Source organism: Rhyacophila brunnea, unplaced genomic scaffold (genome assembly GCF_057557595.1).
Source record: "Rhyacophila brunnea isolate RB1 unplaced genomic scaffold, BYU_Rbru_1.0 scaffold_21, whole genome shotgun sequence".
Taxonomy (NCBI): Eukaryota; Metazoa; Arthropoda; class Insecta; order Trichoptera; family Rhyacophilidae; genus Rhyacophila; species Rhyacophila brunnea.
This window is the reverse complement of record NW_028232871.1, coordinates 11,474,352-11,494,225: the sequence shown is the minus strand read 5'-3', so window position 1 is coordinate 11,494,225 and position 19,874 is coordinate 11,474,352. Positions and strand designations below refer to the sequence as shown.

The 19,874-nt window shown below is 34.3% G+C and overlaps 1 protein-coding gene across 1 annotated transcript in view; it reads right to left on the bottom strand.

Annotated features, from left to right (window-relative positions):
* Positions 1-19,874, bottom strand: part of spri (Src homology 2 domain-containing protein sprint) — a 512,295-nt gene that overhangs the window by 432,498 nt on the left and 59,923 nt on the right. The window contains exon 2 of the mRNA XM_085949236.1: positions 9,372-10,033. Coding sequence (XP_085805362.1) covers positions 9,372-9,919 — 548 coding nt within the window. The 5' untranslated portion in view covers positions 9,920-10,033. The remainder of the gene's footprint in view (positions 1-9,371; positions 10,034-19,874) is intronic.

The following is a 19,874-nucleotide window of genomic DNA, read 5'->3' as shown; positions in this document are numbered from 1 at the left end:
TGTTGAATTGAAGCCACTTAACATCTCTCCAAACAAACTTATTCCCATCTGTGTCTATTTTTCTGAGTGGCAATGGTCCTTTTAATCGATCCGAGTAGTTAAAAATTTGTAATTGCACGAGTCATTTCAGTGACTTTAAAAGGATTTTTCTTTGCAGCCTCACACATTGATTTGGCCCAATCATGAGGATGTTCGATCATTCCACCAAATGTTTTTTTTTCTTCTCAATTATGCGATGGTCACTATCGCACTCCATATGTGTGTGGCCAGGGACTAAAAAGTGTGATCAATTTTGTTTAAAGTCTCAGAATGTTTTACTGCTATCATGCACATTACAGCTACGTGGCTATTTTTGTTTTGACCCGCACATCTATCAGAATACATGATCATATGCTTAATATTATCATGTACCCCTTGGTTAAGTATTTGAACAGGCATGGAGCGATATCGTTAGCTTTTCTATTAGGAAGAGTTTCATGGCATACATAGCAATATCCCTGGTTATTATCACAATCATGCACTGTCAAATGCCGTTTGTAAAAGGCCAGGGAACTTTGCTGCATGTCAAATGTTACAATTTGGCAAGAAGAATCTTGCAAGTACTTTTTATCACAATTTTTTAGCTGAATATGCAAAGTCAGCTTCGTTATGATGCTCTTTCAATTCCTCATGATTTTTATTTCTTTCTTCATCGTTGGTGGAATTCTTAATTAAGTTAAGTTTATCGTATGTTTGGCAAGTAGGTATCCTTATTTGGCCGTTTGAATGTTAAGTTCATGCCAGGGAATATTTCTGCGTATAAACGAATATTGATGGGATTAGAGCTAATACTCTTCAAATATTGAGAATACATCACAGTTATTGTCATATGTGGCGGTAAGTATTTTCTGACAGTTCCTTCTAGAGTAATGACTCTCATAATGATGGAATTGAGAGTATAATATGTGTCTTAGATATTTGCCTATCTTCTTCGCTATCTTTTAGAGATATTTTTCCTCTTGCATATTCTTGAATAAGTATACCGGAAGTAGTCGCACTTTTTTTTCCAAAACAAAAAAATTGTGACTTTCACTTAATGTTTTTAGTGTACAACCTTTACAAATTGGTTTCCGTAACAGTTCAACAGTCAAGTAATATTAAACTGTTGGCGAAAATGTTGTTTTCATGGTTCGCTTTGTCTGATACGACTTTTTTTCGTATTCATAACATCCATTATAGGTACTTATTGTGTAACTTTTTCCAGTATTTCGTGCAACTTTTTTATCATTTCTGAAGGCTTTGTATCATCCCTTAAGTTACATTTTTGGTGATTATTACTTCTCAATCGAGAACGAGGGTAACAGGTTAAATCATCATTATGATGTGTAATCGTGGAAGCACTATTTGAGCATGAAGGGCGTGGTTCTTCAATGTTGGTAAATTAGACTGTAATAATTCTTGAATATTAAAATCAAGATCTTTTATGCTATCAATGAATCGTTAACATACAAGTTATTGGAGTATGTGGTTGAACCTAGAAGCAAGATTGTTTATTTGGATATTATGTACGTGTTTTTAGATTTAAATAAATCAAATTCGATAAATTTGGTATATTTTTTATTATTTACAAATAATACACATACTTATTTATATAAGTCATAATTTATTATAATACCTATGACTATTTTACTTAGGTTCTGTTGTTATTTCTTTTTCAAATATTTCTCAAAATATCTTTAAAAATACGTTAAATTCACCAAAATCAACACTGAGTAGGTATGACGTTTGAAGGTAAGCCAACTATGAGTAGTAAGGTAGGTCACACAAAATGTTGACTTATCTGACTACTCATGTGACTTAACTGTGTACACACCCCGTAAAATAAAAAATATGTTTTGACTGAAACTGCATCTCACCAATGGTGAGACGTACGGCTTACCTGACTACACACAACGAAAGATTTTTTTTTTTAGTATAGTGGCATTCATATCTCATTTTTGCTGTTTTGTGACTTACCTGACTACACATCCCGACCCACGAATTGTTAAACATGGAGTGCCAACTAATTCAATCAATAAAACATGAAATATTTAGTACTATTAATCTCACAGCGTATGAGATTCGGCTTTCTGCCAACTTAACCTTCTGTAAAGAATGCTTTATAAATCATTTATCTACCTCAAATAAAATGTCATTTGTAAACTCGTTGAAATATTAAATTATAATTTTTGGGCACCTTAAAAGTTGTGTATTTACAAATTAAATATAACAGTATGAAAATAAGAACACAGCTAATCGTTAAAAGTGTTATTTAATTACACACAACCAATTTACATTGAAATTTAAAATGATACGAAAATAAATACAAATTTGAAAAGCGTTCCTTGGTACGGTACATTAGAGTATTATTTCTTTTAGGATGGTAATAATTACTTAGCTTTATGTTTAAAGTGTGATGGCTGGAACTTCATCTTGGCTGGAATCTGCCGCCTTGTCTTCTACCTTCCCGTCCGAAAGGAAGTAACTACAAATGGCGTTGAAACTGTATCTAATTGTTAATCGAAGACGTCCGATCCGCACTGAAACTAAACCCGGAGTGAAATCTTCTGGGCGGAAATAAGTTATTTGTTGATATGACGCTTTCAAAAAGGCGGGAAGAAACCTCATTGGCCTTTTTTTTAACGATCATTGTTTTAGAAACAAGGTTGACACATACTTTTAACAAGGTTGTGCCAAATTTATTGTTAATTAAATTAACATTATTTATTTAAGTCTGCGTTTGAAATGTAGACATGTCACGTGAAATGTAACATGACAACACTTCTGAGAACCTGTAAAGTAAGACACCTCGCAGGAATCGAACATACATCTCTTGAGTTTCGCGCCCGTGCACATTGACCACAATGCTAAAGGCGCCGAACTTAATTGCGACAAATTTTAACTAATGGCTCTTATACTCTCTGAAGCGATTTTCAAAATCGAGCTACACTGGCTATCGGCTTTTGTATTTTAAATCAAAGTAGGTAGGTATTACATTGTTTGCTAACCGACGTCACGGATTACTATAAGATATTTTGTGTGTAACTTACTTGAACTTGCTAATAATAACCGAAAATCATAACAAAAACGTTTTTGTGCCTCTTGTAAAATTTGATTTGTGTGGATTACGTCCTTTGTCCTTTCTAAAGTCGATGTGTAATATAAGTAGTAGTACTTATGTAGTTTGTTAGTATGTAAGTACCAGTGGCGAAGACTCCATACTAGGCGATTATTTGAAACCTACCTTCTTAAGAAAAATATTTTTTAATTGCATTTGACTTACTTATAATATAATCACTTGATTATAATATATTCTATAAAATAATTTATTTTGCCAATGAGAGATGCCGTGTGTGTAGGAATGTTTTACATAGATAATGACAAAACAATCTGCAAAGAAAAAAAAATATATACCACAGCGCGCCATCTGTCTTGGCGTAAATAAAGGTCGGTTATGTTTCAAATAATTCTCAATTTTTTTCATATGGACTTTACGTCACGTAGCCCCGCCCAGTCTATCGAATTGTATGAACTAAGGTAAGCTCCGATCGCAGAGCCTAACACTAAATAATCAATAATTAGATAATTTAAAAAAATAATTTCTGTGGTGTCGTTAATCGAATATTAATAAAAAATATACTGTTTTTAAAAATAAAAATACTTTTATCTAATGATTTTTGATGTGTATAAATGTTTTGAAAAAATACGTCATTTTAATGCCGTCAGTGAGTTTTTGAAGTTTCATTAAATTAGTGTGTCGTTGTCATTAGTGTGTACCTATTCATTAGTAGTAATCTCGTAAATAGTCTCGTAAGTATACCCGACAAGTGTGTTCTTTTTTTCAGATCTCCACAGACTACCTCTTTCCAAAAGTCACCTTTCGCCACTGGTAAGTACTTACGTAAAATTGACGTATCCTATTAGATGAAAAAAAATGTAAAAAAAACCACCTAGAAGTAGATTTTTTTATCAGATTTAATCCCAAATCAAAGTAAGAGGTACCTAAACAAAATAGAATATTACTTGTATTGATATATACATATTGATAAACTCAGCCGTAACAAAATAAGACTCGCACCACCATTGTTATTAGCTATTTGTGTCTATGGGGCAAAGCAGTGATGATATTTCAGACACGTCCACACGAAAACGTGTAGCCTGGGAATTATTCCAGTCACACCAAGCATGTCCTCCAAACAATATCTCAAAATTAACAAGACCAGCGAGCAGGCGTACTCACCGGTGACAATGCGAGGAACTTATCGAAAATGTCAGGAATGCTTTTACGAACCTGCTAGAGCTAGGCTATTCCAAAATATTACATAACTCAAAAATCCATATATAAATAATAGATAAATATGCTATGTCATATTCCGAGAGTTAATTATCCCGGGATATGAACTGTCAGTCGTAATCAAGGCCTGAATAAAAACCAACCATAAATGTCCGTGTACGTTAGAGTTATAGAAGACTTAACACAATGCTTACGGGCCCTTTCAATTAATTTTGTAATTAACGTGTTAATTTGCATTTGAAAAGTAATTAGCAAAAACACAATTTTGTGCGGCCCGTAAGCTATGGGTTTTAATATAAATAATCGACATGATGAAGCTAACATTGAATCCGGTATTGTTTTGACTTATGTGCTTAGGGCAAAACCGGAAGTAGACCCACTGCTTAGAGCGAGATAAAGGACGACAACGCAAACAAAGACCCTCCAAACCAACCCACCTAGCACCACACTCGGTCTTAATCTAGTGTTAAACGAGCCACTACGTTTGGATATGAAGAATCAGCATTTTTTACGCTTGAAAATGCATCAGGAGCAGATACCCAAGATTGAGGTCACCATGCTCTCAAGTGAGCTTTGACTGAGTTTACCGAGTTGACTTAAGTTAATTAATAATAAGGACGACAATTACATCTTGACATGCGGTGTTGTACCGGATAAAGAACCACCGGACAAATAAGAATATGAGCTAATAAAAACGTTGTAAAATAAACTTACGAGCGCATATTCATAGTAAAATGCTTCCATTATATAAAAGAATTTAATATCTATCTGCATGATAGAAATTTTGTGATTAAGAACTGTTATTTTTTACCTTTTTAGTCCTATATTGTCAAATTTCAGTAGGTAGTAGTCATTTAATTACTACTTAAATTCTATTACCACGTCTTTCTTTCCACCGAGAATTTATTAACAGAGAAAAAACCTAATAATCAGAAACTTAAAACTAAGGTAGGTACTTCAAATTATAATATTTTCAATAAATATCTCACACATGCAGTGAAATAACACTAATTTGAATCTCCTGTAAAGTTATGCGTCAATTACATTGAGTTACTTTACGATCTGTATGTTGGCGAATTTAATAGCGGACAATTCAGCTACTGCGAATGTGATGATGGAACACAGAACGTAGTTCGTGGTTTTTTACCGGGGGTTTCTACTGCGCTCTACTGCGCAGGCGCAGTAGGCCCACACGCCGGCGTGTAGCGTGTAGCGTGTAAAGTTGGCCGGCTTTCAACTTTTCTCGGTAGATTGTTTACAATCAGCTTGTTAGCTTGTTCAATGATTACACTGGGCGACTTTACAGGCAGATTGTAAATTCGCCAATAAACAGCTCGTAAAGTAGCTCAATGTAATTGACGCTTAACACATGCATCACTAATTTGCCTCTCCTGTAAAGTTGCCAATATTGAGTTTTCATAGTTTACTTCTTGCGTGCAGTTTAACCTCTGGCATATTGATAATTTTATATTCCATACAATCTCTCGGTAAACGTATAATAAAAAAAAAAACAAATATGACCATTATTACTATAACTGTTTACGTACATATTATTATCTACATTATTATAATAAATTTATAATCATTCATGGTTTGCCATGAATGGTAATTAGATTGTAGTTTTGGATTAGGTGATGGATGTATGGCATTTATTTTCCATCACAAAACATAATAATTATAGTGTAAACGGATACTATAAATAAAAATCTTACCATATAAATGATACGCGGCACAAATTAAGTTATTATATCTTTTTTGTTCCGTATTTAACGGAGATATATTTTTTCTTGGCAATTATGTCCCGTTTAGTGTTATATTGTAACAAATGTTATTTATAGAATATACCTATATAAAATTTTCTTTCGCGTAGTTCAAAATAGAGATTTTATGCTATTTTCAAAGCATGATCCTGGACATTCCTTAAACGTTTTAGATAATCTATTTATATAATTTTAAAGCCTTATTATCCTTTATATTTATTTTAAACATTTGATGACTGCATAAAGTATTTTTATTACATAAAATAGTATTCTTTTAAACCTCTCGCTTTAACGTTTTAGAATCTAGTCATATTTCGGTACATCCATGTGCAGTGGTGCAGTGGTGTTAATATTTTTTAGATTTATTAATATTTAAACGCATTTACAAAACCATTAGTAAAATTAATGTTAACATTATATAGGGACATATTTACAATAAAAAAATATATTTAATAATCTTTGTGATCCCAAATTTGACAAAAATTAGGCATTTTATTATTTAAAAATGGGCACGATTAACATATTTGAAGATAATTCTAAAGATACTAATTATAAGCGATGTCTTTGACTATTCAAATGTGATAAACATCCTATGAATAATGTTTGCTTTATAATAATTATTCACCTAAGAATAAGGTAGTATTTTTTTGAAATACGCCATTTCTATTGGCATTTCCCAGTGGCTAAACATAGGGCCGAAGCCATAAATTTACAAACGATAAATGAAGTAGGGAGTAAGATCATGTTAACGCGCGTGTTTGAACATGTACCTAACTGAAAAAAAAATATTTTTTAAAAAACGGTGTCAAAAACGGTGGTAAAAATGGCAGGGCAAGGAACGGCCCACATGCCGTTAAAGCAAGTTTCAGTTTGACGATAGTGTTATTTTTGTAGGCAAAAAATATATAAGTTTAACTTTTATTTGCAAGTTTGTATGGAAATTATTGGTGTTAATCATAGATAAAATACAATACAGATGAAGTGGGATCATAAATTGATATATAAAATCACAGGCTATCGTCCAATAACATTAATATGGACGAAGCATCTGGAAAAAAATGACACTCCCTTTTTTGTCGGGTCTGCCGAATGTCATAATCTGTTCTAACGCCATTACAATAAAGGTGATATTGCTATAAATTCCTGATACTTTTTGTCGGGTCTGCCGAATGGTTTGGTTCGAACGGGTTCGCTCAAATGAACATTGACACTAGAAACACTGATCTAACGCCATTACAATAAAGGTGATATTGCTATAAATTCCCGATGCGTGATATCGCATAATGGGAATTGCGTGACGTCTACCTGTACATGTGCAAATGCCGCAATCTACTTGCTAGCTACTGTATTGAGTGCGTTGTCTATTAATAATGTCATTGCTATCGTAACAGTTTTTTCCCTGACCCTGTAAATAAATATGGAATACTGGTCACACTTTCCACTTTTTCCACAAAAATAAGGTTTATCAAACAATTAAAATAACATGTTAACGCGAGCGCAAAAATCCTCCCCGCTCACCTGCCGACCCTTCCGCCGTAGGCAATGTGGAAGCCGGTCGGCACGGTATGACAGCGCGGGGAATACAAGAGGAATAAATACACAAAAACGTACCCACGAGTATCACATAGCTGTATTATAGTTATAGGTAACTCAAAGGGGTGCGCCAAACGGGGGTGTTAGGGGTACGAAAAGTCTCAAGAACCAGTTACCAGAAAAATAACCAAGGATTTAAAGTAGTTCAACATTTTAATAAAAAACAATGTGTAAAAAGGCACTTGTTTCAAGATTGCTAAAAAAAGCCTTCGATGCATATTGAAAGTCGCATTGCATTATAATTCAGAATGATATAGGTATTACTTAATAGGTAAAATATGACATGTTTTTTTATGAATATTAAGATGACAATAAATTAATTTTATAACATTACTTTGAGTTTTTCCATATTTCGAATAAAAAAACATTTTTGGGGGGCGGCATTTTTGGTTTGGCACCCAGCAGCCCTATGTTATAACTTGTGACATGAAGTCACCCGACGACATGACGTAATTGTGACGTAAGCCAATACACGCTCGAGGCAAGCCGCCCAACGCACACGGCTCACCATAGATATTATTATGCTGAAACACCTATTTGTGTATGGGGACAATGGATAACGCCAGTATTTGAGTAGCGTTAATTTTTCGAATGCTATTATCACTCCGGTAGTACGTCACAATCATGTCATATGACGTCATGTCGACCGGGCGACTTCAACTCGCAAGTTACAACATAAGGCCCCTGGTGGCAGACACCCTTGGCGTATGCCTGGTAACTCCGTATTCAGAGGTACTATGGACACAGTAAAACGGAGTGGGTGTTATTTACTATAATTGAAACAGGCATTGCAGCCAGTGACGTACCGTGGGGGTAGGCAGATTGAGCATCGCTTTGGGGCGGCAGTTACCCAAAGGGCGGCAAATTGAGGAGAATCATTAGGTATATAGAAATAACCCAAACTAAGTAATAACTGAAATATCTTTCCATTAAAAAAATCATCTCACTGGTAGGAAACAAGATGTATTAATTAGGTACCTACTATAAAAGTTTTAACATGAATTTAACATGATTTTTGTCGGGTTTGCGATGTCTAGTCTTCTTCCGTTGTTCTTGGACGTCACTTTCTTGGTGAACATCAATGATACGTGGAGATTTGCGAATTATATTTGAAAAAATATAGGTAGGTAGGTACTTACTTACCTAATTTAAAATTTATTCAAATATGTTTGCCAATCACTCGCGAGTTTTGGAAGTTGTCAGGTGTATTTTTACATGTACCTATCTGAAACTGTAGACTCACAATATTGTCTATTGAAGCAGAGATGGCATTTAAGTTAGATTTAGTGGTATATATCTTGTTGGTATTGTTAATGTATTCCATTATTCTTAGATATTGGAGTCATGAAAGGATGATAAAAAGTACTGTATAAAAGAATGTGGCAGCATTTAAACATTGCCTAGGGGCGGCGTTTTGTCTAGGGACGTCACTGATAGCAGCAAACACTTCCAATACAGCTGCGAATGGACTATAGTGTCTCTATAGTCTATATACTGAATATACATACATATAATATGAATTTATTGAATTTAAGTTGAATTGAGTGTTGTTAAAACTTGGACTAGTAGATACTAGATACTATTGTATACACTTATCTGAAATCTGTCTAGACTAGACTCTAGTTGCATTTTCACTAACACGTGAATATGTTTTCAAAACGAAGTTTAATACAGGTATAATACATTGAAAGTGTCGCAACACTTACCTTGAGCTCCAGTTTCCTATCTCAGCGTACCGCCTGCCATGTCCGCTGGCGGCGCCACCGTTGCGACTCCGCGCCTCATTTCCGGCGTCCCCGGAACCGATATTTCCGTTCGGCGTCGAAACAGCTTCACTCACACACTTATCACTGACAGAAAACTCGGTATTGCCATTCGGCGAAAATTTACCACTGTTGAACGCATTATTCAAAGTCTTTCTTTGGTCTGAAGGTACACGGTAAGAAAGTCTACTCGCGTCTCTTTGGTAGGCTGCATTTTTACGCGGGAATGTCCCGGTGCCAGATTTGAATGTTGCCAACGTGGGGACATCACCGATATCCATAGGCGATATTGTATCTTCGCGGAAAACTGCATTTGAAATTTGCAATGGTAGTGTTCCGTTCCAGCTTTTTCTGTTGGAAATAAACGCCTTATCTGCTACTGTAGGTGTCCCACAGAAACTACTACGAGTTGAAATATTTTTAATAAAACTGTTATTTTGGTTTGGAGTTTGGGGCGTTATCGCCACAAGAGTTGGATGATCCAACGCCATTATTACTATTTAAATAGGTAACTTTATCTTTCACATTTTTTTGTTCACTTATTATTTATTGCACATCTTGTTTTTTGGCAGTTGTCATAATCACAATAATACGCCATTTTTCAACTGTAATTTCACAAGAACGAATTAGTTTAGCACTCATTCACACCACACGTTATAAACCGCGTAAAGTTTTGCACAATGAAGTCTTGCAACACAAGAATTAACTTCTTGTTGAGATAATGACCGACAGCGAGTCTCAAAATTCAACTAATCCTTGAAATGTTGAAAGGAGAAACCTTCGTCGATTGATATTATCTGTATTATTACGATATTTTCTCATATTTTCAAAATAAACATGTAATGTTATACTGATGTGTCATTCTAGTCTACACTTTAGATAAATCCGACTATATACCAGTAGCCAAGGGTGAAGGTAGGCTGTTAACATACGCCATAATTTTTTTTTCCCGAACATGTCCGATCCTGATAGGATCATATGGGCCTCCACAGAGTGGAGGTTTGTACTGACAGATTTTGTTTTTTACGAGAAATGGATGTCAGCCACTTGCTCAACCTATTAGGTCCATACCCTGACACACACAAATTGAAATACAATATGTGCACTTGCCAGACCCAGGATTCGAACCTGGGACCCACGGCTTTATAGTCCAACGCTTATGCCGCGCGGCCACCGTGGGCGTTGACGCCATAAATAGTGTGGATAAATTAAACTTTGTTATTCATACATATTTGTATTTATTGAACAAAGACTACAATTTGTACAGCTGATGGTGTTGGTTAGTTTTTAAAAAATAATTAAACCCTGCCTAAACCAAACCATAATAATTGTGGTATATTTAAGGCGATAAGACAAAAGTTATTTTGTTTTCGTTGGATTAAGAATACATATTATTATTATGTCAAATTGATGGTTCATTTTTTTAAATTCATTATGCCCTTCAAAACCAAACTATAATAGATAAAAAAATATTATTCTTACTATGAAATATCGTAATAACTTAGTTCGATGAAAACAAATAATATGTATGACTGACAAAGTTTAATCTGCACTATTTATGGCGGATCTTAACAGCCTACCTCCACCATTTGCTACTGCTATAATGCTATAAACCAGTGCTCCGCAACCTTTTCTCACCCATGGCATACCAAAGGTATTCCCAGAATTCCGCGGCACACCACAGGTAAAACAATTTATACATCAAAATATGGACCCCACATGCTGAAGCGGGCCCCCTACATATCGCGAAGGTTAAAGACAGTGTGATACTCCAAAGTAGATAGTGTTTTTCAAATGGTATTCGAGGTAAAATTAATGGTATTCATTGTATGTTTAGCTATTTTTTGTATTTATTAATAAAAACACTCCCCAATCGGATATTTAAAAATATTAGTATCAGCGTAGTAATATAGTGTCGCAGGCGACTTTTTTTTTAACCATTAGAGATTATAGTATAAACATACCACATAAGCGTGAAGTTCGATAGTTTTGAGAGAAAAATATGACATAGCCATGACTTTGGATATTTTATAAATAGAATATTAATTTTTTATCTATTATAATTTGGTTTAGGCAGGGTTTAATGAATTTAATAAATGAACAAACGATTTGTGTAATATGTATTCTTAATCCAACAAAAACAAAAAAGAATGAATGTAAAAGTGTGCACAATTTTGTCGTATCCCCCAAAGTACAAGAAAACTATTATGGTTTAGTTTAAGCAGTTTAAGCAAACTAACCAACACCATTTGTAAATTGTAGTCTTTGTTCAATAAAAACAAATACGTATCCCTAACAAAGTGTAATGTGCAGGATATTGACAGCCTACCTCCACCCTTCGCTACTGCTATAAAGATACCACATAAGCGTGAAGTTCGATAGTTTTGAGAGAAAAATATGACATAGTTGGAGCGCGGTGTCGGGCGAGAGACTGGATGAAAATAAGCGACATTGAAAACACCACGCGATTGGGCGTGGGGAGATGCAGATAGGCAAATGAAATAAGCATTTGCACAAAAATAAATTAAAAATCAGCTGTGAGCGAGTGCATTACTCTTTTCCCCGACACGTCATATTGTCCGACATTTTAGAAATCGGTTCCCGCGCAATAACGACATCCGGCGTTGCTCGCGGATGACGCGCTCCGCAGTTTCGCAGTAATGCGGCAACACTATCAACTAGCAGGCAGAAGTATTGTTTAGTTGAGACTTTGGATGCATCTAGACCGGAAACTCTTATTTCGCGATTCGCCGGTGCATTCGATGCGTCTCGGATGACCCACTTGGACGCATTTATCCGTTCTGTGGCTTACACCGCACGATACAAATCAATTACCCACTATGAAATGGCGAGGCTTGAAAATAATAAAATTTTAACCTAGTTGCCTGCGGAACATATTTTTAGTGATAATAATTTTCCACTTGATTACGACTATAATAGTACAATTGAAAATATAGAAATGACCGTGAAAAATAGTGTTTTCTTTAATAAACTATTTCTTTAACACATTCAGTGCTCAAAACACGCCTGGCGTGTGTCACTGCTGACCAGTTAATTACCATATTTTTATTTAGCTAATTGCTACACGCCAGACGTGTCTTGACCACTGACTGAGATGTTGTAATTAACTGGTCAGCAGTAAATGAGTCAAGTAAAGTTAAAATTTCATTTTCCAAACAATGACCAAATCAGAGTTATCTAGCTGTAGTATTGAGGTGACGATATGATTTTTTTCTATCTCCGATCGTATGAAGAACATGTGGGCCTAAACATTTTGGAGTGGTGGTAAACCACTAATAAATTAAATCCATAAAAATACTACAATTTTTTTAAGTATTAAAGACGTTCCTAAAACACTGTTAAAAGATAATACCCAGGGTTAAACATTTTTTAATTGAACAAACATAATTTGACAAGATATAGGTATGGATGTTGAATAAAGACAGTTAGGCCCGTTTCAGACGGGACACTGGTGTCGCGCTCGATATAATATAGAAGGCCTTTGTATTCGAATATACGGGCCTTTGAATTATGTTTATGAACGCCCCAGAGCTAATGAGTCAACGCATAATTTCGCGTTATAAATTAGAACATAAAACTGGCTGCGGTAAAAAAAACATGTGTATCGGCGACTCGAGAATGTAGCGGCCGACGGAAAAGTGTACCGGACACGCGTTGACTCATTAGCTCTGGGTCGTTCATAATATACTGCAATGGACCCTTTATTCGAATACAAATGCCTCCTTATTATATACGAGCGCGACACCGGTGTCCCGTCTGAAACGGGCCTTACATTGAGAATTATTCGTCGAATAGTAAAAAGAATGTATTAAATTGTTAGCAAGTACAAGTTGTTATAACTATAATTTGTAGAGTTTCTGATACCGGTTAGTAATTAAGGTAATTGATACTTTGATTTAAAAAAAAACACACGCAAAAGACGACTGTCAAAATTAACGCAATTTATTACGAGCTACAAAAATGTAACAACTACTAGTTAATTTCATCGTAATTGGATAGGACGCACATGGCTCAATTGGTAAAAAATTTTAGCGCGGCATCGTTTTTTTTCAAAAGATTTTTTCTAGTAATTGTACCTACATATGTTTTCAAATTATCAACGAAATATTTAATCAATTGGCATGGATAGATGCATTTTAAGTATAAAGTGGAACTATTACAAAAAATAATGTATATGAAAGTAGACGAGTATTTATGACGTGTTATAAATGTCACAAAATTGCTGAGTTTTAATCATCCAGACTAGCTGTCTGGTTGATAAGTGCTGGATTGTTAATTATCTGGTCTGAAATTCTCGTATTAATGTCATTGCAACATTGCTAACCAGATATTAAAACATTAAAATACGAATAAAAAGTACAAATGCATTACATACTTAATAAATTTGTTCTTTTTTATATTAAAAATCAATTTTGTTATTTTAAACGCAACTTTCGATTAATACTTTAATTTTTAACCCGATCAAAAATATTATGAGTGGGGGGTGAGGGTACATGCTATAAAGTGTTGAGAAACACTGGTCTATAACAAGAACATCTGTAGATACAATGAACAATGTTTGACATCCGTGGTGGAATACAATTCTATTGAGGGATTCAATACAAAAAATAAGCACGTACGCACCTACGCTAAAAAAGGATGGCAAATGACCGGACAAAACAGAACAAGACAAAAAAGAACATGACAAAACAGAACATGACAAAACAGAACAGTGACAAAACAGAACAGCCAAGGGGAAAATAAAACATTGATTTTTGTGGAATCTATTTAGGTTAGGTTATGTTAAGTTAGGTTAGGTTAGGTCATTATTTCGTTGTAACTAGTCATCCTATCATTTTGAACATATTTTATTGAGTAAGATGAGATATCCTAAGCTTGCCGGCAAAGTCCCGTTTATTTGAGGCTTTCTAGCGATTAGGAATGCAGAAATTAGGTATGTAATTTGATTTATTATGGCGTATTGAAAATCTGTGCTATTAAAAATCTATCAACATAATAGAGATAGGACAATTTCAATATTAAATTTATATTTTTCCTGAAAGGTCATAGTTATATCTATCGTTGTTCTGTTTTATCACTGTTCTATTTTGTCATGGAACCGTTGTATCTTACGATCAGTGTATGGAGTTGTATTTAAAACGTTGGCTTACTTTTATCTGTCAGTGTATAAATGAACCATACCGCTCGCTGTTTCACTAACTAATAAATAGTGAAAAATGCGAAACTTGCATTGTAATTAGAATTAGATGCAGCTCGCCAGCGCATTTAATTCACTATGCGTTTTAATTGCATACAAATACTATACATATAATACTAATAAGGTACCTACGTATTACATAGCAAGTAACATTTTACAGTCGATGTTTTAATGCGGTCAACAATTGAAGAGGAATTATTGCATATGCACGATGCACATAATATATCAACGTGCATTGACTGTAAATGCGTTGCTTTCTAGTGAAAATAGTATTTGGAAATTAAATATATTAGTTTGGAAATTCTTTTGAAATATACGTGAAAAATAATTACAGTATAACACACTTGCAGAGTAAAATAAAATAATAGAGTGGACGCTTGACGTATTTGTAATACAACTAATAACTAAATGAAACCGAAGGAATGTAGTATATAAATCACCAGTAAATAATTTAAGCTATGGCTGTGGACCCCAGCAGGTCACCAAGTGCAAACATTTAAATGAATTCATATATTATTTTTTTAAAGTAAGTACCTGAGGAGATCTATGCCTTCAATGGATCCCATCGCACATGGGCATTGAGGGCAATGAAAGGGCGGATGATCTGGCAAAGGAAGCTGGCCATTAAGGGGTACCATATCAGTGGATACCAGGAAACCTGGACTGGAATGAGGCTATAAAGAAAATGTGCCAAAGTATGAGGATAGATTTTCACCATAGGGCATCATTAGAAAAGGGGAAATGGAGTAAGTCTATTCAACCATCACCACGAGAGGTGCCCTGGTTTGTAGAGTCTTCTTTGACGAGGAATGAGCTTAAGTTAATAACAGGGCACACCATGGGCAAAAGATTTGATGTCCTCATGGGAAGAAGCGAATCGCAACTCTGCGATGAATGTCATGATTTAGAGGACATTGTACATATAGCATTACAATGCCCTAAATATGAACTTCACAGAGTACAGCTGCGAATTGCGGATATCTATGAGAATGTCGACGAATTGAAAGGTGTCCTGGCGGTGGGTAAGACGGAAAAGCTAGGCAAAATTGTAAAGTTATTTAACAGAATAGGAGGGAGGACCTGATCGAAGGATCCCCTTCTAGAAGAGAAGAGGCGATACGACAGCGATTCGCAGTCAAAGCCTCGGTAAAATCACAAAAAAAAGTAAGTACCTACTTATTTTGGCACAATCTTGTACAACTTTACGAGTAATGAGGAGATAAAAAGTCATACCCTCTCATCCGCAGAACAGATAATAAATAAAATTCAGATACGCAATATTCAATACACTACACGTGTTTAAGTGTATCACGGGTTATTCCTTACTCGAGATCGGTTACCTGCTACTGCTATCCAGAAGAAGTTTCTTAAAAGATTATTTCTCTGCGATCTTTGACTTATTTATATAGATATATAGGTTTTTCGGGCTATAGATCTATCCTCACAACGACCTAAGTTAACCTTAGAGGTGCTGATGCTGTCTACCGCTTTCGTCTCATCGCGAATTTTAAACAAAAATCAAACCAGCTCAGCTTTGGTCAATAATTAACCATGATTACAAAAATATACTTATTTTCGTTGAATTAGCGTTGACAATATATAGAGAAAATGAGTATATACAGCAAATTATACGGAAGTTATATTGTTTCTGACAAGGGATGAATATCGAGGGAGATGTTTCGAGGAAACGAAAGGTTTATTTGTAGTTCTCAATTATCTAGACAGGGTGGAAAAACATTGTTTTTCGAAATTGAAGGCTATTAAATGTTCACGAAAAGACATTCATTTAAAAGCAAGCGTTACTAAAGTCGGCTTGACATGCAAGCCTAGGAATTAGTCCAATTAAAGGGTAAAGACTGTCGATCACGTACCTGGTCCAACTGTAAACATTGTATAAACTATACATACTAATGATACCTATCATTGGTATATACCATTTTACATCACCATGTTTGATCCTGAGAGGATCATAATGATATAGACATCCACCGACTGTAGGTTGTATTAATTGATTTTTGTTTTAAGAGTAATGGATGACAGCCACTGGGAATGGGACAACTGAACGCCAGAAGAATTGGACGCCCCACTGTCAGACACGTATACAGAACGTAGATGAGGAATTTTAATCAGTTTCTATCTACTACTTAGTAGTTTTAATTCATTTTACTCTTAACATAATGTTTTTTTTATTGCAGATTGAGAATTACCATACCTAAGGCTGTATATAAATAAAAAACTCTTTTTTCGTTGGAATTTAAACGTATGCACGATTAAATCATTACTTATGTGTGCATATTTAAATTCTCACCAACTATTAAATCATAATATAATAATTTAAATAAAAATAATAATATTAAATACATTTTTTACATCTATACATCTACAAGTACCTAACGTCTACTTAATTTCCAATTGCGTGGCGTCCAGTTGTCCCGGCGCCAAATTGTCCTAGACCCCCAGCCACTTGCTCAAACTATTAGGTTCATATTCTGTCCCCAAGTACCTACACATTCAACAGTCATTGAGTTTTTTTGTCAGGTTTCTGTTCCTAATATTTTTTATTACGTTTTTTTGTTAAATTTAACGGATTGAATATTATGAACTAGGACGATTCGGCGCCGGGACAACTGGGCGCTACGCAATTGAACTAAATTCGAAAATAAATAGACGTTCGTGAATTATATAGGTAAGAACTTACTTACTTTTAAAATATATATTTAATACTTATATATTAGACTATTATTTAATACTTGGTGAGAATTTAAATATGCACATGTAAATTATGATTCAATTGTACACTTTTCCAACGAGAAGAGAGTTTATGTATTTGTATATGAAATGTCAGGCATAATAATTCTCAATCCGCAAAAAAAAACATTACGTAAAGAGGAAAATCGATTAAAACTACTAATAGTATATATATTTAAAACTACTAATAGTATATATATATAAACGTATTAAATTGCCTCGTCTGCTCTCTGTATAAAATCGTAACGAACGTCTATTTATTTAATTGATTAACGTTATTCCATTCGACAGTACGGCGCCCATTTGTCCTAGCGTCCAGTTGTTCCAGTGCCGAATATTGAATGTACCCACTAGTCCTACATATGGTGAAAATTTTTCATTTATTTTAAGTTATTTAATCGATAGAAGTTCCTTTTGAAAATTTCTTTCACTTGAAGGCACAGTTACAAGAATGAAATGAATAAAAAGTTCAATCTGAATATATCGGCTTTCTATAAATGTTAAACTCATGCTTGGTCATTTCTATATTTATTTCTATACCACCAACTTCTAATGTAAATTATTGTTATCTAGAGAATTTAAAAAAAAATATGGAATTTGGTCAGTTGTCTATCTGTGCCATTAAACAAACACAGTATATCAGCCACATATCGAAACCAATATACTATGATATCCCTGGTTTCAGTTTTGTTTTCAAATATAATAGCTACTAAAGAGTCCATATAGAACTCTGCTAGTAAAGGTGAAAGACAATGTCCCATTGCCAATCCAAAATTTTGTTTATAACGCGGCGAAACCCGGGTCGCAAAAAACGGCTCAAATGGAATAGTACAAAACTTTTAAATAGCTACAACATACGGCCGTAGCACATAAATAATTGATAAACGATAAATGATGTAGGGAGTAAGATCATGTTAACGCGCGTGTTTAAACATGTACCTAACCGAAAAAAAATATTTTTTAAAAAACGGTACATGTTCAAACACGCGCGTTACCATGAGCTTACTCCCTACTTCATTTATCGTTTGTCAATTTATGGCTACGGCCGTATGTTGTAGCTTAGCTACTGGGAAATGCCAATAGAAATAGCGTATTTCAAAAAAATACTACCTTATTCTTAGGTCAATAATTATTATAAAGCAAACATTATTCGTAGAATGTTTATCACATTTGAATGGTCAAAGGCATAGCTTATAATCAGTATCTTTGGAATTATCTTTAAATGTGTAAATCTTGCCCATTTTTTTAATAATAAAATGCCTGATTCTTGTCAAATTTGGGATCACAGAAATTATCAATATAATTTGTTATCGTAAATATTTCACTATAATAATGACGACATAATTTTACTAATGCGTTTTATAAATGCTTTTAAAATTTAATAAATAAAAAAATCTTAACACCACTGCTCATGGATGTACTGAAATATGAAAAGGAATGTCCAGGATCATGCTTATAAAATAGCATAAAATCTCTATTTTGACCTACGCGGCGCACGTCCCCCCTTAAGTACCCTCGGTCGATAGTATTAATAGGTACCTTTATTTAAATAATGACATAGTATTATAGTAGTCATAAGACCTTTTCATAAAGCTAATTTTGTAAACTAAATTTCCGTCTGAGTAGATTTAGTGAATGGAAAGATTAGGAGCGATCACCGTTCGCAGACAAAATGTTTAATTATACTTGATGATTTCTTGTTTCTACCCAAATAATGACTCAACAACAATTAATGGTCTATGACCAATACATGAGTACCTAATGTCTGTCATTGTTATCTAACAAATTGATGAAGACAACAATAATTGCTAGAAAACATAAAAATTAGGACATAAAAGCAAATATTTCCTTCGAACTAAGAATACCCAAACACAGTACCAGTGCCTACCCAAAGAAAGTGTTCAGATAAAGACGATGAAAATAGTCTTGTCATATAAAGATGGTACATAATAATGTGTACTAAGTTGCAGTGGCGAACGGTTTGGGTAGGCTGTTACTCGTAAGATCCGCCATAAATAGTGCTCAATAAATTTTGTCAGTCATACGTATTTGTTTTCATTGGAATAAGACTACAATTATTTACAGATGGTGTTGGTTAGTTTTTTAAAATTCAAGTAAGCCCCGCAAATACCAAGCCATAATAGACGATAGTAAAAAAATACTCGACCATCTATAAAATATCTAAAATTATGCAATTAAATCGTACATAACTTTGCATATTTTATAGATATATTTTGTATCTATTAAAGTTTGGTTTAGGCAGATCTTATTGATTTAAAAAAAAATGAACCAACAATATGTGTAATAAATGTATTTTTACTCCAACGAAAACAAATAAGTTTGAATAAAAAACTAACAAAGTTTAGTGTGCACTATTTATGGCCGATCTTAAGAGCTTACTTCCACCCTTCGCTACTGCTGCTACTACTGCTTCGCTACGAAGGTAAAGTTGTGTATATGTAAAATAAATAAATTGTAAA